Source organism: Scomber japonicus, chromosome 19 (assembly GCF_027409825.1).
Source record: "Scomber japonicus isolate fScoJap1 chromosome 19, fScoJap1.pri, whole genome shotgun sequence".
NCBI lineage: Eukaryota > Metazoa > Chordata > Actinopteri > Scombriformes > Scombridae > Scomber > Scomber japonicus.
This window is the reverse complement of record NC_070596.1, coordinates 1,108,858-1,124,981: the sequence shown is the minus strand read 5'-3', so window position 1 is coordinate 1,124,981 and position 16,124 is coordinate 1,108,858. Positions and strand designations below refer to the sequence as shown.

Sequence of the window (16,124 nt, the reverse complement as noted above, 5' to 3'; positions counted from 1 at the left end):
GTTACCGTAGCAACGGTTAAACAAGAAGCTGAGAAAATGTCAGCCAGGAGGAAAGAAAGAGCAGCGGAGGTGAAGCAGGAGATCTTCTCAGAGGAGGAGGAGAGGAGGAGTGCTGAGGAAGAGGAGGACGAGGAGGACTTTGAGGAGGCGATGAAGGAGGCTGCCTCCTCTGCTGTTGTTAGGCGGAAACCTGGATCACCAAAACCACAAATCATCTTCAACATCCCGGAGGCGGTGGATGACTTCCTGAGGAACTTCCTCCGGAGATTAGGATTCAGTCAGACTCTGGACCGTTTTGAGGCAGAGTGGTACGGGTCTGCCCAGAAACAACTGGCAGAGACCCTGAAGGCAGCTCCAGCGGGGGTCTTCTTCATCCCTGATGCTCTCACACACAGACAGCTGCTCCAAAGTGAGCTGGAGAGGGTCCGCAAAGAGACCCACTTGCTCCGGCAGCAGGTGCTGGCTGCAGGGGAGAGCCTGGTGAGGATGCAGAGAGAGAGGGACTTCCACCGGCTGCAGTACCGCAGAGCTGCTGAGGACAAGAACCAGCTGATAGAGGACTTCAAACAGCTGAAGAAACATCTGGAGTCCTACCAGCCGGCGCTGAAGCAGCTGGATGATAAATACCAAGCAGCTCTGAGGCAGAAGATGCTCCTCACTTTGGAAAAGGATCGAGTTCACAACACAGAGTCAAGACTGAGTCCAGAAAACCAACCCAAAAAGACTGACACAAGCACCAAAAAGTCTTCAGCAGGAACCAGCAGGCATCCCAAGGACTCCGAGTTTCCTGTCTGCAGCAGGCCGGTGAAGCTTCATCTGACATGCAGAAGCCCCACTGACTTCAGCCTGTCCTGCTCCATCAAAGCACACCAACTACCCATCAGCTGCATCCAACTGCACCCGCGAAAACGGATCCTCGCCTCCGTCAGTGATGACCGCAGCTGGAGGCTGTGGGCGCTGCCAGCCAACGGAGAGAAGGTAGAGGAGAGGAGAGGAGGAGAAGAGAGAGAGAGAAAGAGATATGAGATTGGATGAAATAACACAAAAGATACAATTAGATCAGATAGGGGAGAACGGGGTTGGTTGTCACGTTCATCAGATCTCAGTCCCTAGAGGGCGCTGTCTAAAAGTGTTGGTACTGAAAGTTTCAGAATTTAGGTGAGATGTTAGTCGAGAGGTCATTTCTGGAGTAAACCACAGGACATTGAGGTGAGAGGACGTTTCTCTTCTAGGCTCGCACACAATGAGTTTTTAATGAAATAATCATCACCGTTAAAAAGTATGAAGAGAGAGCCATAGGTAGTGACATTTTTTCTTAGCTAGGCCAAAACATGTGGTTGTTAGCTGAAATGTCCAATAGAATGAGACACGATGAGATCAGACAAAATACTAAAAGATGAGATATGAAGTGTCAAATGAAATGAGACATTTAACATGAAAATTGAGATGGTAAAAAAAAATTGATGAAAAAATGAGATCAAGAAGGATAAAATAAGACATGAAATGATAAAACAAACAGAAAATGCAATGATGTAATATCACGTTATATAATAGAAACAAGATCAAATGAAATATATTATTAAAAAGAAGACAGGAATAGTATAATTTTGTTATCAGGTGAGGCTCACTGATTGGTTGATGTCATGTGCTGAGTTGCCAGGTTGGTCAGATGGTGCTGACAGGTGAGGGTCATTCTGATTGGCTATCTGGCTGCTGTTTCCACCCCGATGGAGCAAAATTGGCGACGACCAGCGGAGACACTACAGTGAGTACATCTCCATTACTGCTACACCTAAAACAATGTACAGATGTTGTTCCACCACAAGCCTTGAGAACATCTTCAAAGCTCATTGGTGTAGATTCTCCAACTTTAGGAACTCTTGATGGATTATTTGGTGTTTTCGATGATTGTTATTCTTCCTGCAGGTACGTCTCTGGGATTTTTCTCGTGGCTTCTGTGTGTTGACTCTGTCCGGTCACAGCCAACCAACCTGGAGCTGCTCTTTCCACTCTTGTGGTCACTTCCTGGCCTCCTGCTCCTCCGACAGAACCGCCAAGCTGTGGGACCTGAACAGCCAGCGCTGCCGCCTCACGCTGCGTCGCCACACCGCCTCCGTCAACAGCGTCTGCTTCCTGCCCTTCTCCAACCTTCTCATCACCTCCTCCGCTGACAAAACCCTCAACCTGTGGGATGCCAGGATGGGAGTCTGCACTGCCACCTTTCACGGACACAAGCACCCCTGCAACCACGCCACCTTTCACCCAACAGGTGAAGTCTTGGCTTCCTGTGACTCTAAGGGCATCGTCAACCTGTGGGACGTCAGGAAGTCTTCATCAGTAGTGGGAACCATAGATGCTGGACCGCTGGGGGCCAACCAGGTGGCGTTCAGCCCATCAGGGAAGATGCTTGCTGTTGGCAGTGATGATGGTTTGGTCAGACTGGTGGAGGTGGATTCCAGCACAGTGAGCAGCCTGTCAGGTCACAGAGACAGCGTGCAGAGTGTGACATTTGACCACAAGGGGGAGACTGTGATATCAGCGGGGACCGATGGGCTGATTAAGATCTGGACGTGATACAATGTGAACGAAGAAATGAACAACCGAGTGAATACAGTTAATGATGTTTTATATAACACATTTTCAGCAGAATTTGGTTTTCATGTGGTTAGAAAAATATGAAACTAGTTTAAGTTCTAAAACCTAAAGCAATACTTAATTTTATAACTTAACTTGAGTTTTTCAAAGTTCCCAAATGTCAACACAAGCAGCTGTACAAGAGATTTAAATAAAATACAGACCAAAATTATGATTTAATTAAAGAAATAGAATAAGTTAACAAGACTATGAATCTATGAAATACTTGGTGATAAACCGATTATAATCAATATCACTTTAACAAGCTTATAGAAGAATTTTCTCACATTTGTGACATTGATTTTTAATGAAAATTTATAGCAATGTATAAATGTATAAAAACATCTGTGAACCAATGTGGACTCAACCCATTAACATTAAACACAAAAAGGCATCTGTTTTCAGAAAGATACATAACAAAAGTTGTGGTTTGAGAAATTTAAAGGAACACTCCACCGATTTATACGTGATATTCAGATTGCTGGTCATAGTTGTAGTCAGTTATAGAGTATATCATGTTATATAATGTCCTCTGTGGCTCTGGATGGGCTTTCACGAGTGAAAAAACAACCTTGAGTATGTCAGAGTGACACCAACGGGGCTATTAGGCTTGGACATACATGTTTGAGTTTCAAAAACAGGCACAGAGGGTCTAATGAATAGATGCTTTCCAAGTGCAGTTTTGAGAAATGTAGGGTCCAGTGTTTTTGTAGCTTAAGTTGAAATATCTGTTTAGTATCTAGTTTCTGCTAGAGAGAAGAAATGTCATATTTCAGAGTTAAGTTAATGTTTAAGAAAAGATTGAAAAGGGTAAATGGAAAACCACTTTTTTATTACAATTAATAACATTTGCTAAATAAATAAATAGACAACATAAATGTAGTAAACAAACATATTTTAATGTGAGTTGTTTGAGGACAAACCAGCTCAGAGCAGCTGGAGACGACGCTGTTACATGGTAATAAAAATACTTCATGTTACATTAAAACTGTAATGACATAAACATCCTTTAATGAGCTTAACGCTGATTTGGCACATATACAGTACCAGTCAAAAGTTTGGACACACTTTCTTATTCAAGGGAATATGAAGGTGTGTCCAGACTTCTGACTAATTCTGTAGTTCTGAATATGAAGCAGGGGAGAAAACACTGATGGTCTCTCTTCTTCAGCTGAGAGACAAAAAGTAAATAAAAATACCAATTAATCAATAATCAGATTTTCAGTTTCTTGTACAAATCATAATGAGGGGGTAAAGGTCATAAAGAAGGCTGAAAATGAAAAGTCTATAGGTACATGAGTGTGAGGCTGAGGATAGAGTCATGGCCAGACCCTGTTATTACCATCATGTAGGGTGGATGGTAGACATGGGCATGTTGATAACATGTAAATGTTCATGGCATTAATAAATGCTGTGCACAGTTAAAGGTGGAGTGTGTAGGATTTAGTGGCATCTAGTGGTGAGGTTGCAGATTGCAATCAACTGAACACCCCTCAAATGCTCTCTTTCTATCGTGCACAAGAACCTAAGTAAGTGGCAAAACTCACAAAAAACAAGAAAGTTCCACTCTAGAGTTTGGTTTCATTCTAGGCTACTGTAGAAACATGGTGGAATAGGACCCGCTCCCTATGTAGATATAAAGGGTTTATTCTAAGGTAACAAAAACACAATGATTCTTATTATCTTGGTATTATACACTAATTAAAATAAATGTATGAATATTGTATTAAATTTCTGTCAAGTCCTTCTGGCAGATGGCACTAACTTCTACATATTTACATATAATTAATATAAACACTATAGCTATTCAATTTAGATTTAATGACCTTGAACAACAGACTGTTAACATGAAGCATGCTTGTTTGTTTGTTTGGTTTTCAGGCACTTAACTACACCAAGTTAGATAAGTCAAAGCCTTCAGAAAAATCTGAGTTTTAAAACCATATAACCATATAACATATGAGAGCAGTATTTACAAGTCAATAGCTGATAATTATGGTAATTCCCCATCTAATGTGATGGCCACTTTAGGACATATACATAACCACAGCTCTGCTTTAAGCTTAATGCTGAATTGTAACATTTTAATGATGGCACATAAGTGTGATAAGACTAAGTCAAGCTTTCAGCACCAATAACAAAACTATACTTTTTCATACCAAACTTTGAGGAATACAAATACATTTAACCCTTATTTCATTTGACTAAATCTGCCAAACTGATCAGTGCATACATTTTTAATACAGATCTTTGCCTGAATAAATGATAAATTAAATAGTTAACAGTTAATTATAAATTATATAATTAACAATAACTGTGGCTTTGAAGTCAGCCATCTATTAAAGGAAGAAAATGGCACATAGAAAAATAAACTGTTCACTATTGCTTGCTAACATGCTTCCATTTAGCATGTTAAAACACAGTTGTTAACCTGTTAAAATGGCTCCAGTTGGTATAACATACAGCTTAACAATCATTGGACGTTAACATGCTGCTGTTTAGCATCACAATATGCTACTCTTAGCATGTTAAAATGCTAATGTTAACATTAATAAAGCTACAGTTATCACTTTAAGATCCATATCGACCACTATTGAATGCTACAATTCTGGTGTTTACCATAAAATTCTTGGCAGTATAATATGCTGAAGTTAGCATGTTTAAATGCAAATGTTGGCATTATTGAAGCTACAGTTAGCACTTTTAGGGTTAGGGTTAGGGTGAATGCTACAATTCTGAGGTTTATTATTATTGTTATTATTATTGTATGCTAACAAAGTTACACTGACATGCCAACATTAGTATTTTCTTATCTCTGTGTTAGCATATTCAACACTGGAAGTTGACATACTAAAGTTTTACATATTAGCTTGATAGAATGCTAATAATATAATAATATTTGCATATTAAATGAACACAGTTGGCATTCAAACATAGCCATCTTGCTGCTGGTATGGCAACAAATAGATAAAGATTTATCTGTAAAACTACATTTTCAGTGCAGTAACAATAAACTCAACATTATCTCCTGTTCTTGGCACAATCACTATTTGACACTCATGGTCGCAACAGCTGGACAAATGCTTTGAGTTTGTGGGAAGATGGTGACATTTTGTCTTCTAGTCTATTCTAGTGCAGCAGAAAAGGTTTTTAACCATCAGAACACTTTCTCAGCTTTCTTCCCTGTAACACTTTTCTGCATTTCACATACTTATACATTTTCTAATGGGTCTGGTTTGGTCTCTGTACTGTATCAGTGTTTAGATTAATTGCACAGTTTCATCTCAAATATAAATACAAAGCACTTTGCAGATTCAAAGGCACCTTCAACTGTTCCCTGTTGCTGTGGGACACAACAGGAAACAGTGAAAACATTGAACAAGAAGCCCCTCGCTCTGTTGAACAAGACTTCAGCTTCAGGAGGGTTTCTCCTGAGTACAGGTGAGTCCGTCAGCAGATGAAGAGGAGTAGCGTCCTTCATCTTCATCCTTCTCCTCCTCTTCCTCTCTGTGTTTCTCTTTGGGTTCTTCCACCAGCAGCTTCAGACGGCTCAGGTGATACAGAGCTCTGAGGACAGAAATGTTGATCAAAAATATGCTTTCTGACACATTGCTCCTTAACTTACACCAAACTGGGGTTAGACCACATGGTGTGATAATTCTGGTACAAACTACATCTTTATATCATTAAAAATAGACCGAGACTAGTCCATCTTGAGACTTGACATTCTACATCCATGGTATGTAGGTACTGATCATCAAGTGGCAGCAGCATCAGTGGTGATGACCGTGTGATGAATTCAGAGTCAGTTACCTCTGTAATGATGGTCCACAAGAACAACTGTCCAGCTCTGCTTCAGGCCTCTGCAACACAAACACAACTTTATATAAACTCAGAGACAATACAGCTGAATGTTGACAGCAGAGGCCTGAGGTAGGAGTGTTTGGTAACTCTGTTTAGACACTGCTGAATACAGTTATCCAAAAAAAGTTGAGAATGTTCTGAGACACGCCACCTTGATGAACCCAGCTGTGTTCAGCCTCAGTGACTCTTTATACCTGCTTCACTGGAGTTCTCTTTGCGTGCATCCTGTCAGTGAGAGTTGAAGCTGACGGCTGTTGTTGTCTCTGAAGCTCCGCCTCCACAGCCTGCAGTCTGAACAGCATCTGTTTCAGAGCCTCCACCGGACCAGGCTGCTTCCCGATGCTGTTACCATGGAGATCGCTGCCCTGAGCCTGAGAATTAAGGTACAATAGGACAGTTGATCAATTTTATTTTTTAGGTAAGGAGTGAAACAGAACAGACTAAAACTTACCTGAGCTCCTCTGTCTGTCAGATCCTCTGTGACACCACCTGCTGCTGCTGCTGAGTCCCTGTAAGTTTAAACAAACATCACATATGATCACAGTTGTTGAGTTGTGGTGCATCTGTCCTAACAATAAAGGAAGTGTGGGTGTGATGAGTCTTACTGAGTGAATGAAGGATGGTGTGAGGATGAACAGAGCAACTCCTCAGTGTTCACTGGACTGACTGCAGCACTGCTCACTGACAACAACAATAGCATTTAATATGAACAACATGACAGCACTGTGTGGAGAATATATGTGATGAACATCTTATGTGCAGCAATGAGATGAAGAGCTGTGATGTAATCTTATCAGCATTTAGCAACATGAGAACATTAACAATATTTTATCTTTTTGTATATAACTTCTACTGTGTTCAACTTATTTTCCTGTATATATAAATCACTTTCACTTGTATATATACCTTCTTTTCCTGTATAAATTATTTTTTACCTGTATTATTATTATACTTCTTACTATGTATATGTATATATATGCAAATCTATCTATCTATCTATCTATCTATAACTAAATAACTTATACAACGTATTATATAACTTATTTTTCACATGTGTATTTAACTTATTTTCCTGTAAACATATCAAAATGATTTTCCTCTGTATATATAACTTGTTTTCTTTTCAGTAGTTTACTAGTTTGCACTCTGGTCAGGTACTACGTGCACTGAGAATAAAGTTGGATCTAATCTAATCTTTAGGATATACAACACATGGTACATGTTCACTAACTGATCCAAAATTAAAAGTCAAATTTAGACACAACCAAATCTCAATTCAGCAACAAGAGTTAAAGTGACCAACAGAGACATCTGTGTTCATCTCCTGCCTGCAGCTAATTTACAGTAAAAATCCATTCAGTAACAATGGAATTATACATGTGCATTTCAGTGTATGTTGGTCTAGTTGTAGATTATACAGTATAGTTGTAGGTGCCTCCTGCATTGTTCAGTATTAGATTTCACTCATTAATAGCATCACTGTAACCCATAGTTACCCTGTTTACATACTGTTTACATTTCCTTCACTGTGATAGAGAGTGAGGATGAGGAGTTTAGCAGGGGAAATGGCTTTGCATTGATATATGTGTGACATTGAATATGCTGCCCCATGTTGTCTTAACAATCAACCGTCTAACACAATGTATGTACAACTCTGTAGAGAACAAACTACACCTGAGCCCTCACACTCTCCTCCATGTTTTTTATTGTATGTTATCTGAGCTGGGTCATCGATGTCTGACTGTTGTGTCCGTTAGCTTTGCTGCTCATAACTGTGCTTCTCGGATAAGTCCTGATCTCACCTGGATCTGGAAGACTCTCTGCTCCTCCAGAGCTCTGAGACAGAGAATTCAGCACCTGATCTGCCTTTCGGATCAGAGACTCGATCTTGTTGTCTGACAGGAAGAAACACACAAAAAAAACACACACAGTAGAAACATGAACAGTGGCATACAGCACACTGATAGCAAGTGCTTCCTTTAAGCAATATTTATTTTTACCTCTGAACAGATTTTCCATGACGTCGGAGCTCTTTCTCTTTGCAAGCAGAGAAATCTGTTCAGCAAACTGAAGCCTCAGATCTCTCAGAGTTAGCTGGCTGTCAACCTGAGTCTGAAAACACACACACACACACACACACACACACACACACACACACATATATAAGGAAACAAATTTTCAGACAACATGAGCTGCTGACTCATGTAATTAAAAACTCAGCAGTGTGATCTGGTTCTCTCACCTGTGAAGGTATCAGGTCAGGATCATCCTCCTCCAGCTCTGCGACCCAGGAAGGAGCTTCATTTCTGGGAGCTGTAGAAGGAAGAACACCTGGAGTAAAAAATGACTTCAAATAAGATGCTAAAACCTTTTCACAACAGACTCCTTATACTTATTATTTTAACAAGAGGTAAGCTCCAGGTCTTAAATTTGAAACCAATGCTTGGAATGCAGGTTCTTTAAACCTGCTTTCTTTCTAAAGGCCAGGAGGGAGCGATGCCACTAGTTAGTTAGTGTCTTGTCCAAATATGGTCACTTCTGGCTCCAAAAATTCAAGATGGCGACAGTCAAAATGCCAAACTTGAGGCTTCAAAAGGGGAGTCTACAAAGCAGTGGGTGACATCACAGTGGATATGTCCATTTTTTGTTAATCTATGAATTTTAATCATGTTAAAATAATTAAGGTTTGTGAAGAAAGGGATTCATAATGATGCGAATGAAAAAAACCTATTCACAACATACTGCCCTCCTGAGATGCTATTTCACAGTGTACAGTAATAAAGGCAGCCGATTTACCACTGGAAATGAGTTGAAATGTTTTAGCTAGCTAGCTTATTAAGCTAACATAAGCTACATGAATTGGTTCAAAATGCTTTGTGTAGCTAACTTTAATGTTTTCAGCTGACTCATTTTAAAATGAAAGAGATTAAGAATTGTAAAAGGAGTCCTTATTATGCACTTAGTTCTACAAAGTGAGTGGATGTACGTGTCCTGAATTCCCAAACCTTTTTACTTAACCCGTAACGACACAAAACCTCATGTAGTTAGTTAATGATGTGGTCCTGAGCCTTGGATGTTACAATGGAGAACTCAATTGCAGCTCATGTTTGACAAGACAAACACGCTTAATCTATTCCATACACTTTTGCTGTTGTATTTTGGTTTTGAAACAGATGGAACCCTTCCAAACTCTTTAAATGTGAATAATTTCTGTTACAAGGCCCCATGCACGCTCTTTTAACGTGTGGACACTTCACAGCACAGCCGTATGTACCTAGTTACAGTTGCTAAGCTATGACTCTACTGAGTCATAATAGCAGCTCAGAGTAGAAGGTTTAGAGAGCAGTCAAGAGGAATAAAACATTAACGTGTTAACTAGATGCTGTTAATTCATACATTTGTGTTTAATTACAGTTTTAGAGTTACTTGATGGTAAATATGTGCTTTTGTTTTGAAGCTCTTCTATTCTTTAACTTTTTAAATGGGGGAACATGCAGTCTTATGTGTTGTATGGGGGGAATTGAACAGTCTCTCAGGGTGTGTCGTACCATGGTCGTCCCATAGCTCTGACTCTGTGAGGGGTGGCGGCTCACTGAGGTCGCAGCGCTGGATCCAGGCTGGGTACTTTAGGTCCGGCACGCTTGTGATTCCAGAGCAGCCCATTTCGGACTTGTTGCTGGTGAACCAGTGAGGGAGGTGGAGTGATGAGGATGGGTCCGCCCGCTCTGACCTCGCTGTTCTGTGTGTAGACTGACAAACGGAGGTTGGTTACAGTCCTACACAGACTCAGGTCGAAAATTGCAGAATGTTCCAGACCTTAAAAAAAAAGAATGAGTATGAATGATAGTTACCGTGAAGTTGACAGAGGAGACATCTGGACATCCTGGTCCTCCTCTGCACCTGTGGAGAGGAGAAAGTAATGAAATGTAAAGTGTGATGTAGCCCCTCGACAATGTCAGAACAGAGATCTTTCAGAAAACATCCCAAATGAGACGGATGAGTGACATTAGCAGAAACCTGGATCTCCTGGGCATCCTGGTTGGATGAGGGTGGGAGTGGTTCAGTCGGGGAGCGGCGTGGCTGCTGCTGAATCCCTCCCAAGCTTTGCGTCCTGGTCTGAAGGAGGATGGGCAGGGCTGGGAAGAGGCTCCAGACTGGGACAAGAGGCCTGGACCAAGACAGGACAAGATAAATAATACTGTCATATTGATTTCTCTATCTTTATTCTATCAATTCAGTGAATAAAGTGTTTAAAGACCTTGGAGGAAGGCAGATGTGTGGGTGATGGGCATCGAGCCGTCGTAAGGGATGGACAACAGTTCGTCAGTAGTCATGGAGAGTCTGTCTCGGTTGGCACGGTGACGGATGGAACTGACGGGGAGGTTGAGGAAGTCCAGCTCCCTGTCAGTCAAACTCTCCCTGAGAACTACGATCATAAGAACAATAAAAATAAACCCCTAAATGATCTGATGCATACAGACATAAATAATAAATATGATTATTTAATGATGTAATAATTAACCAGGTGGACTAATGTAGAATGACAGCGCCTTGGTGTGGTGACCTACCATCTCTGTTTCTGAGCGTGCTCACTTTAGGTCTTCTTGGCGTGCAGTGCGGGCTGTGTGGAAGAACCAGACTTCCTGTTACCGACTCGCTGTTCAGACGACTCCTGTCAAAGTCTGCAATGTAGGCGTCCAAGGCTGCAGAGGCTGAGTCATACTCCTGTAAAACCAATCAATCACTTAATCAACTGAAATACAGGTAGAATGTATTTGCAGTAAGCCCAATACCACCAGCCAGCTGCTTGTCTTGAATTTAATCTATGATAATTTTTTCAAGCAAAACCTCCAAAATTTGCTGACATTTCAATTTTAACATTAACCAGCTATGTTGCAATTTTGTCACATACTGTAATGACATCATCAGCAAGTTTCACAACACTGAACTGAATGTTGTGACACTTGAAAAACATATAACATGAAGAAAGCAAGACACAAAGGGCTTTTACTCTCACAGGGCTTGGGGTGTTTTAATCTGAAAGGAGAAACTGGAGGGCTTTTAATTTGAAGCATTGAAACACAGAAATAAAAACAAATTGAATTGTAACATATCCCTCCCATACTGATCACTGCAACTCTCATCTTTTGCAGAACTTCCATCAGAAATCTGCTGTTTAAAATGTGAAAGGGAGTCACTGCTGTAGAAAATGAACCCCAGTAGAAGAAGTGAACCTGGTCTCTGTATCTGAAGGAGGTGTTGAGTTCAGGAGGCAGCAGGCTGCTCTTCAGATGACCTGAGCTGGACAGCAGGGTCGTCACTGTAGACTCTGGAGATACGAAGTCAGAGTCCATGCTGACAAAAACAACAACAACATGTAAATTGTGAGCTTTTAAATCACTGAACCACAGACAGGGTTCCCACACATTTTTACCATTGAATTTTCAAAACTTTTCCATAACTATTCCATAATATTTTACTCAATTTCCATGACTTAATTTAAGTAGTTTAACAAAGGTAGGCCCACATAGCAACTATAGGGCACAGCACCAGGTTTTTACCTGCCCCCATCCCTGTTCAGGTCCAACTGTTTCAGTTTTTACTGAAAAAATGTCATTTCCTGTATCCTGGTGCCTTTTAACAGGTGTTTTGACACTTTGATCTCACTAAATGATGGGTGCATTTGGCCTCAGATCACTAATGAGAAGATATTAAAATATAGAAATATATAAAATTAATCTACTGATTTTTGACATGGTAAAAGTGGGGGTCCATGTTCATGCAGCATGTCTTATATCCGTTATCTTTGATATCAGATCGGGCCATCCTTATTTAAAAACTTTTCCAAAACATTCACGTAATTCTAATTTTTTATAATTTCATAACTTTTCCAGGAATTTAATGCCCATGGGAACCCCTCACAAAGAAAGTTGGAGAGAAGTTTAAAATGTTCAGAGTTCAGAATCTAAATCAGTTGAAGGCTGTATATAGATTGTCTACCTCTACCACATGCAGCATTTATAAATAACATACAAGTGGTGAAGGTCTTTAGTTTGTTTGCATGGGTTTTCTTGCACTGCACAGCACTGAGCTCTATAGGCTACAGTGCTATGAACATTTGTGATGCTATCAGCTGTAATATTTATGAGTCAGGTCAGGTGAAGCCAGACAGCTAATCACGAGCTGACAACCCTCTGGAATATGTATGTGTTTGGACAAGTGGTGTGTTTCAACTGAGATTGCTTGTCTTGCTTGTAAGCTAGCTGTAAACAGTACTGAGCTAACTCTGTGTTAATGGTATAAAACTGGCAGACGTTTGTTTGCTAAGTTGGCTTTAGCCTAGCCAACAGCAAGCTAAATAACAAGCAATACAAAAAACAAACAGTGCATGCCCAGGCAGACTCAGTAAAAGGTAAGTAATTTACGTAACTTAATTTAGTGCATAGGCTATATATGACATGTATAAGTCCGTTTAGAAACGGAGACGTTAAACATGTAACGTATTGATAAAATATCAGAGTTAGTTACGCTAACTAAACAACTGACAGCCTGAGTGAAGCTTTAGCTGCATGCTTCAAACCACACCAGTCAACTCGAATCAAACGAAGGTAAAATACTGACCTTTGGACTCCACAGTGTTTCAGTTTTCAGTCAACAGCACTCCGCGTATGGCAACGCTGCGAAAACAAAATTCAAGGCTCCCGGGTAAAGCTAGCTCACTGTTAGCTGGTCTGGAGTCAGTTTCCGGCAGGGACGTTACAGCCGAACTTCATCTAACACATCTGGTAAAGAGTTGAAGGTTATTATCAGTGGACACACATAATACACAGCCTGTACAGAAGGCTGATAAGGTTTTACACACTTTTAGGATCTGCAGGAACTCTTGGGGCATTTCAACCCAACCGACTGTTGCTATTGCATTGATATTGTAGGAAATATGAGGGAAGATATACGAGGGGAACCTAAAATAAAGTTGAACTTGCAATAAAATGTGTAATATTTGGTGTATATGATTCATGCCGAATTAAATGAATCATTTTCCCGCATAAGAAAAAGTTAGGTCTGGTTATATTACCTGTTTATATTTGTCACAAATAGCACCCAAACTTTAAATTGCCACTTTTTTTATCTGAGGTTTGGTCTGGAGGACGAGAGCTCAGCAACTATCTCTGAAACAGGATGAGATTGAAACAGACTCGGAGCTGATGATATGTTTTCTGTAAGGATGACGCATTCAGAAGACGCTAAATTAAATGAATACACTGTTGTCAGCATCCTGTCAGTCAACACAGCTGATAATGATGTTGGCCGACTGAAACGTGACCGCATTCTGACTCACTACACCCCCCCCCACATCCCTTTAACTCTTACTATAGAAACATGTATTGAATTCCATGTATTAAACAGCTTGCACTGTTACATTGTGTCTAATACTGGCTAACACTACTATTCCAATAGTAACACAAGTTACATAAGATTATTTAACTGTTCAAAATTGCAACATATAACTATTATTCTACTGCACAATTTATAAAAATAACAATGTTTCTATCCCATATTGCACAAAATGATAATTTTACTTGACAATCATGTTTCATTAAACAATGTGTATATAATCATTACACAAAGGATAATAGCTATTTTAGTATTTTATTTTCTCATGTATCTCATTTTATTATATATTCTTATATACTATGTACTACACAATGTATAACCTTTTTTGTTTTTCTATTTTACATTTTATTTTATTGTGAGTGAATTATTGTGGTTTTAATAATTCCCTTGGGATTAATAAAGTATTTATTATTCTTATACATTCTGTCTCCTGCATAACAATAGAGTAATTGACTACTTTGCTTTCCATATGGTACACTTTGCTGATAGTTACTTTTTCTTAAATAAGCTACTTGTACGTGTATTGTGGCATTGGTTCATGTAGGTAGTCAAAATGCAGTATAAGTGGACAGTTTTTAGTCGGGGCATATCTTTGGTTTTGGTGTTGACTCCCAGAAACCATGTGGGAGCTCCCGGTCAGACATGGTGGGTCCACCATACACTCTGCAGGCTTCATGGCTGCTGCAGGCCCCTTTAACCTCGCCTATGACGTCACTCGGAGATTGACTCAGAGAGGAACACAGGCAGAGAGGGATCACTCTGACTCGATGTCCAAGCACCAAAAACACAAGACAGACTGTCACAAGAAGTTCTAAAATCAGTTTACTACATTTAAGTTCACATTTAGTTAACTCAGTCTCTTTTTTTTAATTAAATATTATTAAATTATTATTAGAACAAAATATTACTTCAGTAAATATGGATCTAATTCAATTTTTCGATTTGATTTTTTTACTCATTATATTTAGAATTCTTTAAGATATGCAGGTTCTAAGTGCCCAGTATTTAATAAGAACAATATATCATGTTAAGCATAAAGCCAAAAAGTAAAGGAAGATACAAAATAAATGAAAAACATCTTATGGAGAAAGAAGCTGAGAATGTTCACATCTGCAGTGTGCTGTCACTTGAGACACCCTTTAAAACTGCCAGAGGCTGCTCTACAAAACCACCACCGTGGGTTAATTACTGTGTCCGGACCATTAAGACTGTGTTTGAAAGCAAATGGAAAGCCTCCAAATGAAAAGATTTGACGTCATGAAAGAGCTTAAAAGACTTTAACAGTACTGCAAAGGAAGAAAAGACAAATACTTCTCACAGCTCGTAGCCACAAATCCACACAATCCCAAGGTTTTAAGACCATGAAGTCTTTTATTCACCATTTATTTGGATGAAATATCTTCATATCTGCTGTAAGATGTGAGATGTTTTCATCCTCTTTGACAGCCTGGATCTTGCCATATTAATCTGACCTAATAAGAACAATTAATAGCATGAAATCTACCTCCTTTCTGTTTTACCCTTGAGATTTAAAAAAGAGGTTTTTAACATTTCAGAATGCATTCCATTTAATAACTTATTAATACTTAATTAAATTAGGTTGTTCTTACTATTTTTAGATCAGCTTTAGTTCAACCTCCTACTGAAAAAAAAAATCCAATCTCAACACTGACAATGTTAATAATCTCAGACCCCTTATCTACATTTCAAACCAAAGTATTGGAGAACGTGGTATAAACCCAGTTTAAATCCTTTATGATTGAGCATTCTCTCTTGTAAAGGTTTGAGTCTGGTTTTCAAACACATCATAGTCCACAAGCTGCACCTCTTAGTGCTGAATGACATTTGGCTGAATGGTGTTGCTAGACCTTTCTGCTGCCTTTATTGATTAAATGAAACATTACAGGTAGGCCTGCATAGCGCCCACTCTCAATCTCACCCCCTGCCCCCTTGTATTATTATACTATATTATCATTATATCAGTGGTATAAAATGATCTTCAAATGACAATAATATTGTTTATAGTGATTATTTCTGAGACAATATATCGTCCAACAAAAGTAGTTACCATGTCAGACATTAATACAGGTGTGACTGAGACTGCTACTGGTTTAAGACTAGAATGACAGTTGGGAATGCCTCGACTAGCAATGCAAATATTACCTGTGGGGTTTCTCAGGGGCCAATTCGTGGCCCTTCACTGTGCCTAGTCTACATGTTACCATTGGTTT

The 16,124-nt window shown here is 39.6% G+C and overlaps 2 protein-coding genes across 2 annotated transcripts; one reads left to right on the top strand and one right to left on the bottom strand.

Annotated features, from left to right (window-relative positions):
• Positions 1-117: 117 nt before the first annotated feature.
• Positions 118-2,574, top strand: LOC128380631 (sperm-associated antigen 16 protein; the record flags this gene model as incomplete). Its single annotated transcript, XM_053340505.1, has 3 exons — positions 118-978; positions 1,661-1,765; positions 1,927-2,574. Coding segments are annotated over 3 exons (1,614 nt in total), but the record flags the coding sequence as incomplete, so codon positions are not given.
• Positions 2,575-5,862: 3,288 nt separating this feature from the next.
• On the bottom strand, positions 5,863-13,204 carry c19h18orf54 (chromosome 19 C18orf54 homolog). The gene is made up of 15 exons (XM_053340504.1): positions 13,120-13,204; positions 11,733-11,853; positions 11,067-11,223; positions 10,757-10,924; positions 10,516-10,666; positions 10,350-10,398; positions 10,047-10,248; positions 8,741-8,811; positions 8,499-8,610; positions 8,301-8,393; positions 7,104-7,179; positions 6,950-7,007; positions 6,693-6,869; positions 6,448-6,497; positions 5,863-6,201 (listed from the first exon to the last, which is right to left on the bottom strand). Exons 2-15 carry the CDS (start codon positions 11,850-11,852, stop codon positions 6,051-6,053), a joined length of 1,635 nt encoding a protein of 544 aa, XP_053196479.1. The 5' UTR covers position 11,853; positions 13,120-13,204; the 3' UTR covers positions 5,863-6,050.
• Positions 13,205-16,124: the final 2,920 nt, after the last annotated feature.

Coding starts and splice junctions, on each gene's coding strand:
- c19h18orf54 (XM_053340504.1), bottom strand. CDS start 11,852: ATGGACTCTGACTTCGTATCTCCAGAGTCTACAGTGACGACCCTGCTG. Junction 7,008..7,103: donor CACCATCCTTCATTCACTCA/GTAAGACTCATC, acceptor TTAAACTTACAG/GGACTCAGCAGCAGCAGCAG. Junction 6,202..6,447: donor TGTGGACCATCATTACAGAG/GTAACTGACTCT, acceptor TTCTGTCCTCAG/AGCTCTGTATCACCTGAGCC.